This window comes from Sceloporus undulatus, chromosome 2, assembly GCF_019175285.1.
Source record: "Sceloporus undulatus isolate JIND9_A2432 ecotype Alabama chromosome 2, SceUnd_v1.1, whole genome shotgun sequence".
NCBI classification, from domain to species: Eukaryota; Metazoa; Chordata; class Lepidosauria; order Squamata; family Phrynosomatidae; genus Sceloporus; species Sceloporus undulatus.
The window spans coordinates 268,691,542-268,710,796 of record NC_056523.1 but is presented as its reverse complement, the minus strand read 5'-3'; the positions used below and the strand labels follow the sequence as shown (position 1 = coordinate 268,710,796).

The 19,255-nt window shown below is 39.7% G+C and overlaps 1 protein-coding gene across 2 annotated transcripts; it reads left to right on the top strand.

Moving 5' to 3' along the window:
• Positions 1 to 2,525: 2,525 nt before the first annotated feature.
• DCP2 (decapping mRNA 2) lies at positions 2,526 to 18,638 on the top strand. 2 transcript variants are annotated; one of them, XM_042451492.1, is made up of 12 exons: positions 2,526 to 2,655; positions 2,925 to 3,076; positions 3,394 to 3,521; positions 3,826 to 3,924; positions 7,024 to 7,176; positions 8,202 to 8,314; positions 8,468 to 8,578; positions 9,095 to 9,227; positions 9,504 to 9,605; positions 11,584 to 11,635; positions 12,447 to 12,639; positions 14,731 to 18,638. In XM_042451492.1, exons 1-11 carry the CDS (start codon positions 2,603 to 2,605, stop codon positions 12,602 to 12,604), a joined length of 1,254 nt encoding a protein of 417 aa, XP_042307426.1. In that variant the 5' UTR covers positions 2,526 to 2,602; the 3' UTR covers positions 12,605 to 12,639; positions 14,731 to 18,638. The 2 variants fall into 2 exon arrangements, with proteins under 2 accessions (XP_042307426.1, XP_042307425.1); XM_042451491.1 differs by having other exon boundaries at positions 12,447 to 18,638.
• The last annotated feature ends 617 nt before the right edge of the window (positions 18,639 to 19,255 follow it).

Sequence of the window (19,255 nt, the reverse complement as noted above, 5' to 3'; positions counted from 1 at the left end):
CACCAAAGCTGTGCTCCAGTCCTTAGGATTGCAGTGTGGCTTTGGCATGGCTTCCAGCCTCTTAGGACGCATGCAGCATTTAAACAGCATGGCATCAAAGTGACCCAAAACAGCTTTATTTTGGCTTGTCTGTTAGGCCCCTAGACATTATATATCCAGTTAGTGAAAGGTGGAATAAAAAGTTATGTTAAAAAAGACGAGGCAGTGCTGCTAACTTTAGTTGCAGGATAAACCACAGCCAGGAGTATTTCTGAAATAGCAGCCTCTCAAGCCATTAACAGGGTGTGGATTTTTAAGTAGAGCCACTCATAGAAAAGAAAAACTGGCTGCAAGGCAAACCTTTGTTTTAAATGGGGATATGGTTCTTATAAGTCAAGATTGTGAAAGATTTCACAGAGCACCAAAGAAGATTTCTTGTTTTGAAATGAACTAGGATGTTTATGATTTACATAGCTTTAAAGTGGGTGATGAAGGCACCAAAATAGTTAAAAGATTTCCTATACCTTGGCGAAGCCATTAATCAAAATGGAGATTGTAGTCAAAAAATCAGAAGACTAGAACTTGGAAAGGCAGCTATGAAGGCACAAGATAAGCTTCTCAAATGTAAAGATATAAAATAATATTAAATACCAAAGCCAAAAATATCTGTGCCATAGTATTTTCAGTTTCTGCGTATGGCTGTGAAAGTCCAACAGTAAAGAAAGCTGAAAGGAAAAATATAAACCAAGTTGAATTATGGAACAGGAGGACTAGCAATACAGAGGACTGCCAGAAAGACAAGTAAGCTGAGAACAAATCTGTCTACAGCAAATCAAGCTATTCTGAACAAATTGTGAGCTGTCATGACACACTGGAAAAGACAACAATGGCAGGAATAAGCCATAGGAAAAGAGGAAGACCCTGTTTTGGATTGATCCAACAAGAGAAATCGTAGCCCTGAATTTGCAAGACTAGAAGAGGACACTTTATAACTGGGGTGCTTGGAGACTTCTCATTCAAAGGGCAACCATCAGTTTAAAACTGACTGGACAGTAAACAACAAACTGTTTCAAGCCATATCCTGGTTTACAAATAAAACCGAGGGCCTTAGGTGCACCCAATGCTATACAGCAGCATGGCTGCAGATGAGAAAGAGAAAAGGGGCCCTGTACCTTTAGCATCCTAGCAGAAGAAGGGATTCTAAAAGGTGTTGATTGTGTCACAAATTACACCTGAAACTACATTCCCCACACAATTCATAAAGGTCCAGGAGCTCTGGGCTCTTTTATATCTGGCTATCTCACAAATAATTGGTCTGACAATTTGACTTGTTTTGAACACTAAGAATTGGAGGCAGAAAGACTCAAATTTAAATCTCAGTCTAAGTGCCCCATTGCTTACTGGCCAGGCTGCATTTAAAAGGGGGCCCTAACAAGAGCACACTATTATAGCACTGCTATTCCGCTTGAACTGCCCCAATTCCATCCTGAAAACCCCTGGGATTTGTAGTTTATGGAGGGGTGCTTAGCCAGGATGACCAGGTGCCATGATTGTAGTGGAGGACAGGGCACCACAAAATGTGGGACAGTCAAGAAAAATGTAGGACATTACAAAATAAAAAGGGACAACACTCATATACATGTAAATTCATGCTTCTTACTCATGCTCAGAATGGAGGACGTTTTGGAATTTCTCCTGGACAGAAGAAATGTAGGACATGTCTGGAAAAGGAGGACACCTGATCTCTCTCTGTTTAGCATTCTGAGCCAAGCAGCTTCAGCATCACCTCAGTCTGCAAATTCTAGGATCCCACAGGATACAACTATGGCAGTTAAACTGGATCCATTGTGCTGGAGTTGTGTGTCTGTGAGAGAGAGGGGGGGGAGCCCCAGGTTTTTAAGAGAGTCTCTCTGGCCATGGCTGCTGCCACACTGCAGAAATAAAGCCATCTGGCACCGCTTTAACTCCCATGGGTCAATGCTATGGGATTCTGGGCTTTGTACTGGGGTGGTGGGACACCAGGGCTCCCTGACAGACGAGGCTAAGAATCTAAAAATGGCTTTCCCTTTGTTGGAGGAAGACCTTCGATTTCTTTCTCCTGTTTGCCTGGTGAAGAAGAAGCCAGTGTGACTTCTGAAGCTCTCACAATATATAATTTGTGCATTTAGGTTGGTCCCATAAAGGTATCCTTGTTTGGATATTATTGGATAAGGAGGATTGTGTGTGTTGTGAAATGGTGGGAGGGCGATGGAGGGTGTGTGTGTGTGTGGCACTGACAGAACAACTCTAGGCATCCGCCATTTTAGAAAACGACATCAGAAGCCCCTCACGCCCACCGCCCCTCCCTCCCTCAAAATGGGGCTCCAGCGAAGAAGGCGGTTACTTTCGCTTCGCGCTGAACACGCCCCGCCCCTCCTTAGCGGCCACCGGATTGGACCACAATCCCTCGCGGCCGTGATTGGCTGCGCTAGCGGCGCGAGGCTCTCCTCCGATTGGCCTGTTTGTTTGTCCGGGAAGGGGGTGTGGCTTTAAAGAGGCCCCGCCCCTAACCCCCCTTAGTCGGCGCTTGGGCCCAGTCTCTCTCTGAACCTGGGGCATAAGCGATGAGAGGGGCTGCGTCGCCATGGAAACGAAGCGGGCCGAGATCCCCAGCGGCGTCTTGGACGACCTTTGCAGGTGAGGAGGAGGAGGAGGCGCCATTGGTCAGGTTGGAACATGAACGGATGCGTCTAGACTGGAGAAATAACCCGGTTTGGAAGCGCTTTAACTCTAGCTGGCTCTTGGCTATGGAATTCTGGGAGCTGGAGTTTGTTGTGGGGCCCAGAGCGGAGCTCCGCTCTGGGCCCCACAACAAACTCCAACTCCCAGAATTCCATAGCCAAGAGCCAGAGAAAGCCCTCTTCCCATTGAATGTCTAACACCATTCTCCCTCTCTTCCTCAACAGCCGGTTCATTCTGCACATCCCCAGCGAGGAGCGAGACAACGCCATCCGGGTCTGCTTCCAGATCGAGCTGGCCCACTGGTTCTACCTGGACTTCTACATGCAGAACACACCAGGACTGCCTCAGTGCGGGATAAGAGACTTCGCCAAGGCTGATATCCTTTTCCAGTGAAAGTGCATTGATATCCCCTCTTCCATCGCAGATCCCTGGGCCTCTGAGGGGAAGGGGTTGCCTATCTTTGCAGTGCACCCAGCTGCCCTCTAAGGTCAAAGGCTTATGGGGAGGGGAGGGTGCTTGGGGCAGAAGCAGCTACAGACATTGCGTCAGAGGAGATGGCTATGCAAGCGGCTTCTCACGTTCTTTTTCCTGAGAACACGAGTAAAGAAAAGAGACATTAAACTGAAATGTTGTACATCATGAAATGTAATAACACACTTCTTCCACGGAGCACGTTTCCTTGACTCTCTGTACTGTTCAGCCACTGCCCTTTCTTATTGCCTCAAGGGGAAGATGTACAGAAGGTTTTAGATGAATGGAAGGAGTATAAAATGGGAGTGCCCACCTACGGAGCCATCATTCTTGATGAAAGCCTTGAGAATGTGAGTCAGAACCTGATCTGAAGGGAAAAAAGCCTGACAGGATAGATGTTAACTTTTGTGGCAAATCTCTTTAAGTGTGGATATCTCAAAGGCTGCAAAAGTTACTTTACATGTGCAAATACTAATTTCACAAGAGTGAAAGGTACCTTGTTTGTTGAAATCTTTTCTTCCGTTACGGTAGAAATGGCCAGGGATAAGGAACCAAGGAGCTTCAGCTGCCTCTGATGAACTAGAATGTGTTGGCTTCATCCTTGTCTTCCTCAGCACTTAATCATATCTTTAAATGGTGGTTTACATTTTGCAGGTGCTGCTGGTTCAGGGATATTTAGCCAAGTCTGGCTGGGGATTTCCAAAAGGAAAAGTGAATAAAGAAGAGGCTCCACATGACTGTGCTGCTAGAGAGGTGATTTTTCTTCTGTTGTCGGAACTGATTTCTCTGTGATGTTACTCTGCACATCATTTGAAATATGCCAGATTTATGTGTATAAGCATAGTGACATGTTTTTGCTCAGTCTTGCACATTGGGCAAGTTGGGCAGCTATAATAAAATTGGGGTGTTTCTGTAAATCTGGTGAACAACAAACCAGGACATAGCTTTCCTGCTACTTCCTTTCAGTAGTACTGTGAGGGACAGACAACAAGGTGGATTCAGCAACTTCTCATGGCTGCAATTTTGTGTATACTTAAGAGCAAGTCCCTTCAAACTCAGTTGGACTTAACTCTGTATGGATATGTGTAGAATTGCACTGCATAGGATGAAATATTATGTGACACTAGTATGCAAAGCTGCAGGAGTTATAAAATTTAGAGACACTATTATTTGTGTTGAAATCTTTCCACCTTTTCACTGGAATAAGTAGGTTACAGTTCTTGTCTTGAAGTCAGCAACGTTGAATGACATACTATATACAGTAAATTATCTATATCCATTTTTCTTTGGCAAGTATGGTTCATGTACAGCAGTGGCTTTCAGACATCATGCCTTCAACACAGTCCTTCCACCTTGAGCTTTTGGCCACTGAATTTTGAGAGGTGCATGCTGGAATCCAATCTGTCTGTAGGTCACTCACTGGTGAAACCTTCTGGGTTCCCCTTGTTGTTCTGCTTGAATGTGACTTAAAACAAATCCAGCCCTCTCCTGCTGTTATATCTGCAAAGGAGGTTAACTGTGGGCAATCTGTCTTTTAGGGAAGCTTGTCTGTTGGTCTTGATGTTACTGAGGACTCACTCAGTGTTTCCATGGAGCCCTGGGATTTCCTTGAATACCATCCATGAACCATAGAACCATAGAGTTGGAAGAGACCACAAGGGCCATCCAGTCCAACCTCATTCTGACATGCAGGAAATCTCAATCAAAACATCCCCAACAGATGGCCATCCAGCCTCTGTTTAAAGACCTCCAAGGAAGGAGACTCCACTACATTCTGAGGGAGTTTGTTCCACTGTCGAACAGCCCTTACTGTCAGGAAGCTCCTTCTAATGTTGAAGTGGAATCTCTTCTCCTGGAGCTTGCATCCATTGCTCCGGGTCCTAGTCTCTGGAGCAGCAGAAAACAAGCCAGCTCCCTCCTCAATGTGACATCCCTTCAAGTATTTAAACAGGGCTATCATATCACCTCTTAACTTTCTCTTCTCCAGGCTAAACATCCCCAGCTCCCTTAGTCATTCCTTATAGGGCATGGTTTCCAGACCCTTCACCATTTTGGTCGTCCTCCTTTGGACACACTCCAGTTTCTCAACATGCTTTTAAAATTATGGTGCTCAGAACTGGACACAATATTCCAGGTGGGGCCTGACCAGAGCAGAATAGAGTGGGACTATTACTTCCCTTGATCTAGACACTATACTTCTATCGATGCAGCCTAAAATCGCATTGGCCTTGTTAGCTGCCGCATCACATTGTTGACTCATGTTCAATTTGTGTTCTATTTGGACTCCCAGATCCCTTTCACACATAGTCTCCTTAAGCCAGCTGTCACCCATCCTATATCTGTGCATTTCATTTTTCTGCCCTACATTTGCATTTCTCCATGTTGAAATTCATTTTGTTAGCTTTGGCCCAGTTTTCTAATATATTAAGGTCATTTTTAATTTTGATATTAGCTAATCCTCCTAATTTGGTGTTATCTGCAAATTTGATAAGTATGCCCCCAATTCTTTCATCCAAATCACTGATAAAGATGTTGAACAGCACTGGGCCCAGGACAGAACCCAGAGAATGTTGATATTTGTGGATAATTCAAACAAATAGATTTTGGAAGCTGGAAGCATCACTCTTTCCTAAACTATTTTATTGAAACACTGTTGGGAAGTGCCCAATTTAAAATGTAAAGTACTTTAGACTTCAAAGTGTAACACACACAAACGCACACACACGCACCTAAAACAGAAATGCTTGCAATAAAGGTATTATACGCAGAAATAGAGAATGATACCACTCGAGTGAATTTGTATCTGAAACTATTTTGCTCTGCTGCTTTCTTTGTCTCTCCATTGGCTGCCTGGCAGTTGAAATGATGGAAGGATATAAAATATTCACTTCCACAGCAAGCGTATAAACTCCTCTTTCAATCCTCTTTCAGTCATGCTCAGCATGCCATTAAACTGTGAATACCCTCTCTCCTGTGATTCTATGATTCCCTTGCAAGGGTCTTTCCTCAATCCCACTCTCTTGCAGTGAATGCTTGTGTGAATTGTTTGCACTGTGAAGGCATTTTTCTGTCTGTTCATTTGCATTCATTCATTTCTCTTCCTCCACTGCAGTACAGTGACTGTAGGGCAGAAAACTGGAATGTACCCATGCTGGTATCCCTGGATTCCAAAATCGATTGGCTAGGGGCCATTTCTCAAAGGTTGCTATTATAGTGTTTGTTGAATGTTGTTGGTACAGTTGGCCCTCCTTATCCATTGATTTTACATCCACAGATTCAACCATCCACAGCTTGAAAATATTTTTAAAAATCCCAAAAGCAAATCTTGATTTTGCAGGGACACCATTTTACTACAGCATTGTATGGCAATCGGATGTGAGCATCCAAGCATTTTGTTATCCACATAGTGTCTTGGAACCAAATCCCAGCTGATGCCATGGGCCCACTGTGGTTCTGAAATGTATACAGTCGGCCCTCCGTTCCGGATCCTTCCGCGTAAGGTGAATTCCGCCTATGCTCAAGCCCCATTGGAAACAATGGGGCTTGTGCACGGCGGCGCAGCAGTGCGGCGGTGTGCGGGGCGCAACGGGCGCGCGCGCCCATTCAATTGAATGGGACGCTCTGCCCCGCCGCACCCCGCAGCTTGAGCGCATAAGCTCAAGTCTGTGTAAAGTGCGCCCACGTCATATGCGGGCGCGCTGTATTTGCTTTTTCATAGATTTTCACTCTCCTAAAACTGTAGTGAAGGCCTCATATTGTCATTCACATATTACAGAAAAAATTAGAAGGTGTTTATCAGATTTTTCATTGCTTCGAACTGAATGACAAACATTTATTCTGGTCTGTTTTCAGGTATTTGAAGAGACTGGTTTTGATATAAAGGATTATATCAATAAAGATGACTACATTGAATTACGAATCAATGATCAGCTAGCCCGTTTGTACATCATTCCAGGAATTCCAAAGGACACTAAATTTAATCCCAAAACAAGGAGAGAGATTCGGGTAAATGGTTCATTTTTCATTTTTTGAATTAATTTTCAGGTATTAAAATTACTAAAAAATACTAAAGTACTTTTAAAGTATTAAAGCATGGTCAAAAGTAGTAAGGCGATAAAGCAGCACTTTCTTCTTTAGAATAATTTGCTTCTGATTTGTAATTATGCAGTGCAAGCCTGCTGCCCCTTCATTTGTCTGTTATTAGATGCAAATGAAAGCATCCATTCTGGAACAGAAAAAAATGCATACTATTTTCTCATGAGACTCATAACTTTTATGCCTTATTTTATCCTTTGGCCAGCCCAGTTCTAAGTACTTGAAGTGTAAAGAACATCCACTGTGGAACTGTGGGAGTTGGTTTGTTTCCATTGGTCTTTAGTCTATTGGCAAAAATGTTTTAGACATATGTTTTGTTTCATGAGTAGCTTTGAAATTAGCGCAGATTATTCTTCCTATAAATTATTTTCATCACATTAAAAAATGTTTTTTATCCTGTCAGACCCAGTGGGAGAGAAATAAATTACACCACTTTCAGGATGTTGTAATTATGGAACCCAGTCTAGGTACCCATGGTAGAATGAGTGGGCTTTGGGTTTAGTTTTGCCTCCAGTTTTTCTTGAACATGTCCTCTTAAGATCCCTACCACCGATGAAAACACAACCAACAGTACTCCTGTATTCATGAAGCTTTCTGAGAGCAAGCAGCATCCTCCACAGTGGAGCTACACTGTAAAAGAGAACTGTTTTGATGGTATTTGTAGTGCAGTAAGAAGGACTTAGCATTTGTTTGAATCATTGTAATATTTGTTTAGTGTTCTCAGGGAGTAAGGACCATAGCTGTGAATGGTAGTCCTGATGTTTCTACTTGTGGGTGGGTATGACAAATAAATTAGTCAATGTCACTATTTTCGTAATGGCAAAATGGTTGCAAACCAGTGCTCTGCTTTCTGAGTAAGTGCAAAGTTGTTACAGATTATTATTATAATCAGTTGTTTCTGGGAAGTATTAAGCAATCTTTTTTCTGTGTTTCAGAACATTGAATGGTTCTCAATTGACAAATTACCTTGCCATAGAAATGATATGACCCCGAAGTCCAAGCTGGGATTGGCACCTAACAAGTTTTTTATGGCCATTCCCTTCATCAGGTGTGTTCAGGATGAGGTTAAAATTGAGTTGTTTTTATTTCGCTTCCATACTGAGGGTTGTTGATGTTGTTGGTATCGTTATTATTTTTCTTTTAGTCTAGATCTTACTTGAACAAGCTCGCTATTGTTAATGTCATTTTAACTTCTTCACAGACTGCTGAGAGACTGGCTTGCTCGGCGGTATGGTGATTCTTCAGATAGTGACAATGGATTCTCATCTACCAGTAGCAGCACACCACCTAAACCAAATGCAGAAAAAATGAGGTAGCAGAGACTCCATACATCATTGGGGAAATAAGGAAGTAGCCATATAATAGCAAAATGTTTTAATGTTAAATAAGCAACAAATTGTTTTAGCTACATAAAAGTTTAATTTGGTCTGTTGTGTGGAATTGGGGCATTATCCCAACTTTTAAAATATAAGGACAGAAATATTGTTCCACTGTTTCATAATTAGGACATTGCTTTATGCCTTTAAGGGAAGTCTGTAACACTGAAAAAGATCATTTAGACTTTTAAATGCAGTTACCTGCTGTCTAAGCAGGTTATTTTATCCTTGTCACTGTCTTGTTCCATGTTACTTTGTGCCAGTGATAAGCAAAGAAATTGAATAGACTGACATTGGACCTATGTCAACAGTGATTGCCATTTTGCAGTATCTGTGAAAAATCTAGTCGGCAGCACTAATCTCATTAAAACTGTTTATCCTGTAGCTTGCTATGTGATCATAATAAACTTTTGTTAACATTTTCTGAACAAAATCATTTTTTCATGGATTAGATCCAAGCTCCATTATAGCCAGCAGGTGTTCATAGATAGTTCTTCAGGAGACCAGTGGACAAAGCACAGGCAATTACAGCAACAGAAGCCATATAACAATCATTTTGAGATGTCTGATACTTTAAAACTGAAGGTGAGTTTTTGTTATAAATATTTCATGGTCATTGTGAAACTAGTCATGTATGTTAAATATTTTATAACTTTTTGAACTTTTCAAGTTCATTCCTTTGAAATAGGGGAGGCATTTTTAATAGGGATGTATAAACTGCTGAAAACACAAATGCATTTTTGTGCATCTTAAATCCACTTTTGTCTTAAACTGAACATAATTAGATGCAATTACACATACAGCTTGCAGTCTTGGAACAATAACTTCTATTCCTTTTTCTGTCTGTCGTGGTTTGCTCAGAACACACGCGGCAATGGTAGAAAACAGTACCAAGACACACCTAATCAAAAGAAGAGAATAAATGGAGTTCATAGTCAGCCAGCTAAACAGAGCCAAACTCTGGTAAGATATGCAAAAGTAAATGAGGATTGTAAATGTTCAGAAATGTTGTAGGATCTTAGTATTTCTTGCATCACGATTACCACATTATTCATTGGAACTACAAGCTGGGAGTTCTCTTCCCAGTACCAATGTTGGGAAATTCCTTTTGACTGTACTGGCTGCAAACCTGACTCTGGAATAGTTTATTCAACTTAAGCTGTGAGCAGATGAACATTTGTCTTGGCCTGCTGGCTGTCAATGGTGGTGTATTTGCTCATGTACTTGAGAATTCTCCCACTGATGTGTGGGCTTGAAAGGAAAGAGGTGGCAGGTGCTCATTTGACTTTCTCTGAGTAGGTCTAGATACCTGTGAGGAGACCAGCCTGTGGTGGTTGTCCAGCAGCTCATTGTATGATTTTGCCCTTGCCCTTGTTAGGCTGCTGTTGAAAAACAAAAGGGGTGGGTGGGTAGGAAAAACATAACCTGTTTGTTAGGGAAGAGCTTGTGGCTGGACTGGCTAGGAAAGGAGGCAGGGAAGAAAAGCAATTGAGGAAGGGTTGTGGCATGAGTTGCTGCAGGTCAGTTTTTGTGATCTGTGCACAGTGTACATATGCATTCAGTGTACTTTTACTATTATCTCTTCCAGCTGCATGGGACAACCTAATAGAGCTTAGAGGAGGCAGTGATTTATGGACTCTCAAAACCAAGCGATCCAAAGGGGTTCACAGGCTGGATGAGAGGGGAAAGGAAGTCTTAAGAGGATGCAGGAGGGAGCAGGGGAAAGCATCTTTTTATTTTGAGGGGCTTTCAGAGAATAAAAACAAACAAACAGCTGTCTTATGTCTGGTAGGACATGGGAGCACAATGTGGTTTGTGAGGCCCCACAGTAAAGTTTCTGGAAACATAGGTTATCCTTGATAATCAGCCTTGTGAGTCAGACTGAGCGTGAAAGGAAGAGTGGACTAAGTTGCATACGGATGCCTGAAGATTTCAACTAGTTCTCATTTTGAGTTACTTATACTGCATCTGCCTTTTCCCACCAGTGACTGTGTGGATCAGAATGCAGCTGTCTCATATCTCACAGGTCTTGATTTTTCCCCTTGCCTCAAAACACACACGTTAAAATGTGTATTTAGGATAGAGTACATTTAGAAACTACCCCTTTCAGAGATAATATATTTAGAAACACATTTTTTCTAAGGTACATTCATAAATATATATTTAAAAATGATTTTAATGTTAATTAAAACCATAAATAAGACACAGAAGTGGAGTGGAATGAACTTTGAGGTGAATGTACATGAAACTGACACGTATCAGAGACTGAGCTGTATTACATCTATGTATGTATGATAAAAATGGAGCTGTGGCATGTGTGGTGTGACAGTAGGGAAGAAGAGTCAGCAGGGTTTTGTAGAACTGTTTTGTGGAAAGAACTGATAATGCTTTGAGGATGTGATTATGAAAAATAAGTACAGTGTGCCCGCATCATACGCGAACGCCTTTTACACAGCTTTCAGCTTATTCTGAAAGCCGTGCGACGGGAGACTGAATGGCGTGTGCGCCCATGGCACCGCATGCCATGCATCATGCACGAGCCCCATATATATCCAATGGGGCTCGAGTATGTGCGCTATTTGCCTTATGCGGGGGGGGGCAAGGGCGCACTGTATGAGGCTGTTGCGGCCTCAGCCTTAAGTGGAGGCTTTTGTCTCAAAAAGGAACAAAGCTGTTGAGAGACTATCTTATGTTAAAGTGCCGTATTGGCTGCTCTAGCTTTCAGTCCTGCCTCCTTAAATTCATATGCAGTGAAGATGCCTTATTAGGGCTTGATGTAGCTAAAGTGAGCCACTTTCCCCATTTTTAAAAATGAGAAATAAATTGACTCTATAGTTAACTCTTCACTTGTAGTAACTGAGGCCTTATCCTTCAGAATGATTGGATTATGTATCTATTACTGTTTTTGAGAGTTTTATAATGTAATTATTTTATTTATTAGAAATGTGAAAAGAAGTTAAATCCAAGAAGACTACAAGATAATTTTGAAACAGGCAAGTGTATTGATATTACTGACTTGTTTTCAAGTATTATCATTTCTAAAAGTAGTTTTGGACTGGTTAGTTTTAGGACATATTGTCATGAGACAGCCAGATTCAGCCAGGTGTGTAAACCATGGTTTATAAGGCCAAGAATTAATCTTGGACCTGTATCCTCTGGTGATATCATAGCTGGTTTAAGCCACCTTTTCCCATTATAGAAATTTTACTTTTTGCTTACCAATCATGTTGTGAAACATACTGATTTTATATATGCATTAGTAATTGGAGATTAAGCAATTGTTTATCATCCTGCATTTGAGGAAAAGAGCAACAGATCTGTTGGGTTATAGGGGTTTAATAACTAGAGGAAGGTCAGCTTCCCTCAACTGGGCACTCTACAAATGTGTGGCACTACAATTCCTAGAATCTCAGTCAGCATGTCTGCAACATGGAATGGTCGCTTACCTAGCTAGAAGGTTCTACAAACACCTATGTATTTTGGTGGGAGAGATACTGTTACAAAACCTGAACCATGGTCAAAGATTTGGGGTACTGGTGTTGCCTAACAAAGTTGTTTAAAGCTAGTGATATGAGCTTTCCAGTTGGGTGGTGCTTAGCAGATGAGCACATTCCAAAATCTCTATGGAACCTATCTTGTAGAGGAGATCATGTAGTAAAAGCAGACATTTGGATTAAGAAGGTTTATTCTAGTTCAGACTAGCAGTTGAGTAGACTGAAAGATCTTTTTAGTGTCTTTATAATGTGAAAAGCAGATTTAAAAAAAAACAATTTAGCTGATGGTTTGTTTATCTTTTAAATGTAGAAACAACCTATGACATGTGCTGTGTGAATGAAGATCAGCTCCTAGAACATGGACAATCACTGTCATGCAACGGCCATTGCAAATTCACTTTCTCTTCAGAAGCATTTCTGAGCTTCAAGTTTGATCATGATGCTATAATGAAAAGTTTTGACCTCTGATGCTTATTCAAATGCACAAGTCTGCCAGCGACCTGGTATGAAGCAGTCGAGTGGGTTTCTTAAATCCAGCCTTTACCCTTTCTCAGGTTTTAAAACAATGCAGGGACCTAGTGATGGGCTGGGAGGCTTTGTTCTCATTGCAACATGGGAGCGACACCACACAGTATTGCACTTTAAATACCGTATAGCTTTTACCTGCAAAAATGATTTCCAGTGTTTCATTCGCTAGTTCTGAACTATGCATTACAGGGCATTTTTTTCATTTGTTTGTTTGTACTCTATGTTTAGATTTCAGAGACGTATTTTAGCCTTAGGGATGTGCTAACCTTTTACATATATATATTTCCTCTGATGGATAGTAAATCTTTCGTATTTGATTTCACAAGAGGGTGGAAATTCATGTGAAACCTCTATATCAATGTTCTGTACTGTAATTATAATTCGACCTTTTCTGACTGTATGCGAAAAGGCAAACTTCTGTTTTGAGAATTCCGCATCATTATTTCTTGGGTCTCCTGGCTTTTGAAACAAATTTCTTCCTTTATATTGGAACCTTTTATAAAGCCATGTTTTTAAAATTTCCTTAACATCTTGAAAAGCAGAATTCTGCTCAATAATCGCTTTTCCAGCTCCAGTGAGATGTGCTAATGGTATACAGGTATGGGTAATTTGGTTTCCTTGTATTAATATAGCTGTTTTTCCCCATTGAAATGTCTAATCAACTGGAAAAACTGCAACTGCTGTGAAGATGCAACATGGAAAAATGGGTTTGTGGAGATAATTCAGACATATAAAATGTGGAGATGATTTAGACATATGGAATGTAAGCTAACAAATTTTAGAATCTGCAAAGAGAGAACTAAATGCATGATATTTAACAACTTGTAATCCTAAGTGGGAGTGGGAAGGGGCAGTAGATCTACCACCACATTGCAATCTCTGCTGGGATGCATCAGTCATAGCAGAAGGTGCATTTGAGCAGCTTTGCCAGGTTTTTCACCGGTGTGGAAGGCCCTTCTATTTTAAATTTCACCCCTGAAAGCAAAGGAAAGGGGAATTATACCCAAGGTTGGGGAAAAGTGGATTTGAACCCAATGGATCCAACATCTCTGGTCCTGTCTCTGGAATGTTGCTTTTGGGCCTTGACACCATTTGCTTCTGCCTGTGGCGCTCCTCTGTTGGCAGAGGGACACCTCTGCTCCATCCTAACCCTTTTTAGCAGGCAGCACCAGAGGACATGATTGCACTGTTAATTAGACTTGTTAATTGTTCACATTTCCTACAGTATTTTGCTAATATATCTGTCTGATTTAATAATGAGCTCAGTGTCACAGTAGTTGTTGTAAAAAATGCATGAAGCTGCAAAAATGCATGAAATGTGAAGAATTTAGCCTGTGAAAAAGAATAGCAGCAAGGAATGCAGGAATACTGGATTTAAAATACTGCTTTGGCTATACTGAAGGCACATGTGTAGGCAAATGTAACTTGCCTACAGAGCTACTGATTAATTTCCCTGTTGTTTACTGCCCTGCATGACAAGTAAAGACTTTGGCAGTTTATTGACAGCGTATATTGAAATTTTGAGATTACTAACATTACCCCAGATGGGCTTGAAATTTTAAATTGGGGAAATGAGTATTTTTTGTGTATTGTCCATGAAGTACAGCATGTTTTCTTGCAAATACCATATAATTTAATGCTTTCCTTTGCTAAAAAAATTGTACAGTGGAGTTCATATATACAACTATTAAATTGTGTGTCTCTTCTTCACAATTGGAAAAGAGGATCAAATTACCTTCCAAATAAATTAAGTTTTAATTACAGACCATTTTTTAAATGGTGGATTGTAAACTCAACCTAATGATTATGTTTTTCCAGCACTTCCAGTGTTTATTCAAGGTAGTAAGTTTATTGGTTTTGGTGAGTTGTCAAGAGAAAGACAGAAGGGCTTGTGATGGGTCTTCCTGTCTTCACCATCTTGAGGAAGACCTGTTTGCTTCTCCTTTGCAATAAAAGTTCCTATTATGGTAACTTATTATTCACTGAAAATTGGATTTTTAGGCTGCTTGTGCCAGTTTTCTTTCAGTATGTAGGAATGCTACTATTTTTATTGCTTTTTGTTACAGGTAAAAGGAACATTGACACACCTATGTGAATCTAAACTATGAAATGGATCCCCTTATATGAATAAATGGCTAAGCTTGCCATATAAGCTGAAGCCTCACAGAGGAGGGGAAACCCACTTTGTGTTAAAGAGCATGGAAGTTCTGCACTAATTTCTGGTTATACAAAGTGTAATTTTCCTTTTGCAAAGACTAATCTCTTTAGCAAAGATAGCATCTGGCTTCTTTATTGAGAACTTTCCAGATGCTATGAAAGACTACAATGGCTTTATTAACCTAGCCTTAAGTGGGTTTCAAAAATATGCTAAATATGCAATAATTGTTGCTTTCACAAGGTACTATATTTCATAAAGTTGTGTTCCTTATTTTATTGTCATATGGGTTCTTGGGTGCCCTGCACTGTGAACATTTCAGGTTTAATTTTTGGGTTTGTGGTGGCATGTCTTGTTTTATTTTGCTTGCAAAATGTTTAAATTAATCGTTTTATACTTTTGTATTCCAAAGTTCAGGCATATGGTTTATATAGATTGCTGTAAAGCAGTGAAGAAAAACCAAATGCGGTAATGGTAATGACATTTTGTTTCTCTGAAATGGGCATTTTAAAGGATAAGAATAAATGATTTGTGAATGGATTTGATCTTCATTGAAATACCTTACAGTTTGAATATTGGGTATTTATCTTGCCTGCTTGTTGAGGGAGACATGACCACCTCTCATCTGCTCCTAAATGAATTGTGTCATCTTACCCTTTTGAGTTCAGTTATTTGTACTGCAGAGGGAAATAATGTTCAGCAGACAAGGCTTTAAACAGAATTCTTAGGAGGGCATATTGACCTTCTGAGACAAGGTCTGTATATATATATGTGTGTGTATGTACTTGTGTTCTGTTTGGTAAAAGCTTTGCTATGTTTCTACATATGGCTGCTGTGTTAGGGATATTGTTTTTAGTTCATGAAGAGTTTTTTTCTCTCTCTCTAGACTTGCATGCGGTTGAAAGCTTTTATATCCATTACCTGAGCTTTTGAGAAAGTAGATTAGAGGAGACAAAAGCATGGTTTGAATTTTTATCTGTTTTTAACTTTTCTAGATTACAGGCAGCTTTGATATTTGATCCTGTGAATGCCAATGTCAGCAGCTTGTGTTGCAGAACTGTATACTCAGTACTAGTGCACACCTGTTGTACAAGTTACTTTCAGTCTCAACGTGTGTATTGTTCACATGGTGAATCTCTTGCATGTTGGCTCTCTGTCGCTTATCTGGTGGGTTATGTACAACTATCTACCATGTAGATAGAGCTTGGTCATTGTCACAGATTAGGAGGTGCCAGATAGGTTTAGGAACAGGAATTTAATACTAGTTGTTGCCTTAGCATTTGTTGGAAAGAGGAATTAATAATGCAAGTGCCTCTTGTTCTTTTCCATTTTTGCCCCACTTGACATAGCATGTTTTCATTTTCTGTCTGGGAGGAGAAACTATTCTGAATTCTGGTTCCAAGAGTTTGCGCCTTTCCCTGTTGGGCCGTGTAGATTTTATGTTTCCTTCTGTATATGTTAAGCATGTTAGAGGTTTTTCTTTTTTATTTGTGTGTGTGTGTGTTACTATTTAATTGTTTGTGAATATCTGTTCTGCTTCTGCTCCCTGACGCTAGAGTGCTAACATGTAACATTAATTCACTGTGCACTGTGAAGGCATCCTTACAGGAAAACAATCTATTACTAAAATCTAGGTATGCCCTTTCAAAATATGTAGCTGTCTATTCCAAGAAGGGAAAGATAAATATGCTAAAAATGCTGTTCTCTGTTGTAAGTACTGATAGATCACTGTGTCTTGTATGCTCACTTTCAATGAAAAGTTCACTGTGCTTCCAGATTGGTTATCTAAATCAAAATAATAAAATGGGCATGAGATTGTACTTTTTAAATATCTTCACAATCATGAAAAGAACAAGTGACCTGATGAATTAAAATCAATACAAGTTTAATTTTTGTGCTAATTAGGACAGTGGCCAGGATCCAACAATGACTTACATGTACACAAAGACTGCCACTCCCCCTTTAAGCAGCAGCATCCCATGCTACACATTAAACATCTGTTTTTTGAAAATGGGGTGTTGCAGGGGCATCCTGGTATATGTGGTGTGTCTGCTGATTCAAGAGAAAAACAGGAAATTTACAAGCTCTTAGATTCAGCTCCTGGCATTTGATTGCTCTGGTTTAAATAACCTCACCAGTGAGTCTCAGAAATAAAGTCTAAGAACTGTAGTTAGAAAAGGAAACTGTGTTATGTTTTTCTTTTGAAATGAATTTTTTAAAAAAATACCATTCAATTTAGTCACTGCATAACACTACAGTGTAATCTATTGTGAATTTTTTTTCTGTGGACCAGTATTATTAAAAGGGAAATTGAGGTGGTATGGATCAGATCAAGAAATAAGTATGTATTTTGCAACAAAGAACTTTTCTATAACGGCCAATACATCAGAGCAGGTGTGAGGAACATGTGGCCCTCCAGATGTTATTTGGCTGCAACTGCCATAATCTCTAGCTAACTTAGGCACTGTTGAGGGATAATGAGAGTTGCAGTCAGGCATCATCTGCAAGACCACGTGTTCCCTAGCCCTGATTTGTAGAATGGATTTAAATGTGTTATCTTTTATAGCAAGATAACACATCTGTAGTATATGATAACAAGTGTGTGTTCTTAGCCAAAGTAGTTTATTCTTTAGTGTTAGATTGCTTTTGTGTAGCATAACAAACATTTTAAATGGTTTCTAGCTTGAATAAATTTTAATGTAAAAACTCAAAATCTGTTCTTTTAAACATTATGGTTTCTGAAGAATGATGTGACTGCAGAAAGGGTTTGTTTCGGATACGGGTAGTAGTTTAAAGTATCACCCAGGATGCCTTCATAAATGAGGTCCCATTTGAGTATTGGAATTATTGGACAGTGTGTGAAAGCAATGGGTTAAGCGGTTTAGCTTTAAACCCAGAAAAATCTGTGTAAGCTTCTATGGAAGGTACAAGGATAGGTATTGGCAAGGCTAATCTTCAGGTAATGAATCTAATTTGAATAAATGTGCTTGGTCTCAGAAGGAGATAGGGAGCAGTGGACTAGTTCTCTGATGTGTATTTCTTGTTCTGTTTGTTACAGGTTAGGAAAGTATTGGTTTTTCTCCCCATTGTTTGAGTAAATTAAAATGGTTTGACATTGCTCTTGAAAGTATCATTGGATGCCTAGTTCTCTAATGTATGTGTGGTTATTTGGCAATTTTCTTTTTTATTAATACTGTTTCTGTATTTTTAAAGAAATTCTTACTGCTAAGGCATGTTGAACTTGTGAATAACTGTAATGACATGAAATGTGATTACTTTTCTTAACTGGAAAATGTATTTTTGCTACTAGGCCATAATTGTAAAGAAGGTTGCAATGAGCACTGCCTTGGCTGGTAGCAATATTTGTTTGCATTGTCAAAGGAAGTATTGTTCAAGCATTATGCCTGAATAGGAAATGCCAGCATATGTAGGGGAGATGGTACGGCACACGTAATCCTGTCTACAGCTTCTTGCCATGTTTTATTCAACATCTTAGAAACCACCTTGTAATTTTTATTTGATCTCCAGATTGCAGGTAGGCTAAACAGTTACAGTTGAACATAAACCCTGGTGTACATGAGGATGTTGGGTGTTATGTGCTGCGTATGTGCCCCCTTTATTACTTGTGGCTTCAGTAGAACAATGAAGCATTTTTCAGAATTGTACAGTGTATTGATAAAATATTGTGGTATTGCATTTGGCAGCCATGAAATGTGAGGACAGAGAGAAGAATTTGATAAGGTAATGTCTGTCACATGAACAGTGTACTGAATGTATGTGTAATGCTTCTATCATTTTTCATTAAAATTGTTAATTTCATGTGTAATTTTTTTGGTAAACAAAATGAGGGATGTCTGGAAATAGTCACACAGCTTTGTGTATGCAATAACACGAATTAGGAAAAGAGCCAGGAGCTGACTTGAGTCCTTGTACTGGGAGGAAGGTGGGATATAAATAAACATAAATATAACACAATAATTCTGTTATAAAAGCAGGCATTCAAGAAATATAAATACATAAAGATGATTCATAAGATTGATAGGGCCATTTTGGCATTAGAAATTTATTCAGAATATAAGAACATTTGTAAAAGTATTATAAATGCATCTGTATAAATAAATGTAGTTTGTACAATTCTATATCAAATCAACACAAAATAGCTATTTCACAGCAGCTAAAGAACTAAAACTATTGGAAAAATTCGCAAAAACTGGTGGTTTATCAATGAAAAATGCCAATATGAACAATAAACCAACACTGACATTTAATGCAAGATAATATGTGCTTTGTAAAGAACAATACATTCAAGCTGGTGTAAAAATGGTATACCTTAGCTGGAAAAGTAAGAGATATAGAATATGTTCCATGCACCATATGACAACCTCATTAACTTATAGAAAACTCTAATAATACAGTAGAACATGTTACTTTTAGAC

Bases quoted from the DNA above. Each gene is read 5' to 3' on its own strand.
- DCP2 (XM_042451492.1), top strand. From the start codon at position 2,603: ATGGAAACGAAGCGGGCCGAGATCCCCAGCGGCGTCTTGGACGACCTT. The intron at 3,925-7,023 runs GTGATTTTTCTT...GTCTGTTTTCAG, and splicing joins ATGACTGTGCTGCTAGAGAG to GTATTTGAAGAGACTGGTTT. The intron at 9,228-9,503 runs GTGAGTTTTTGT...TGGTTTGCTCAG, and splicing joins CTGATACTTTAAAACTGAAG to AACACACGCGGCAATGGTAG.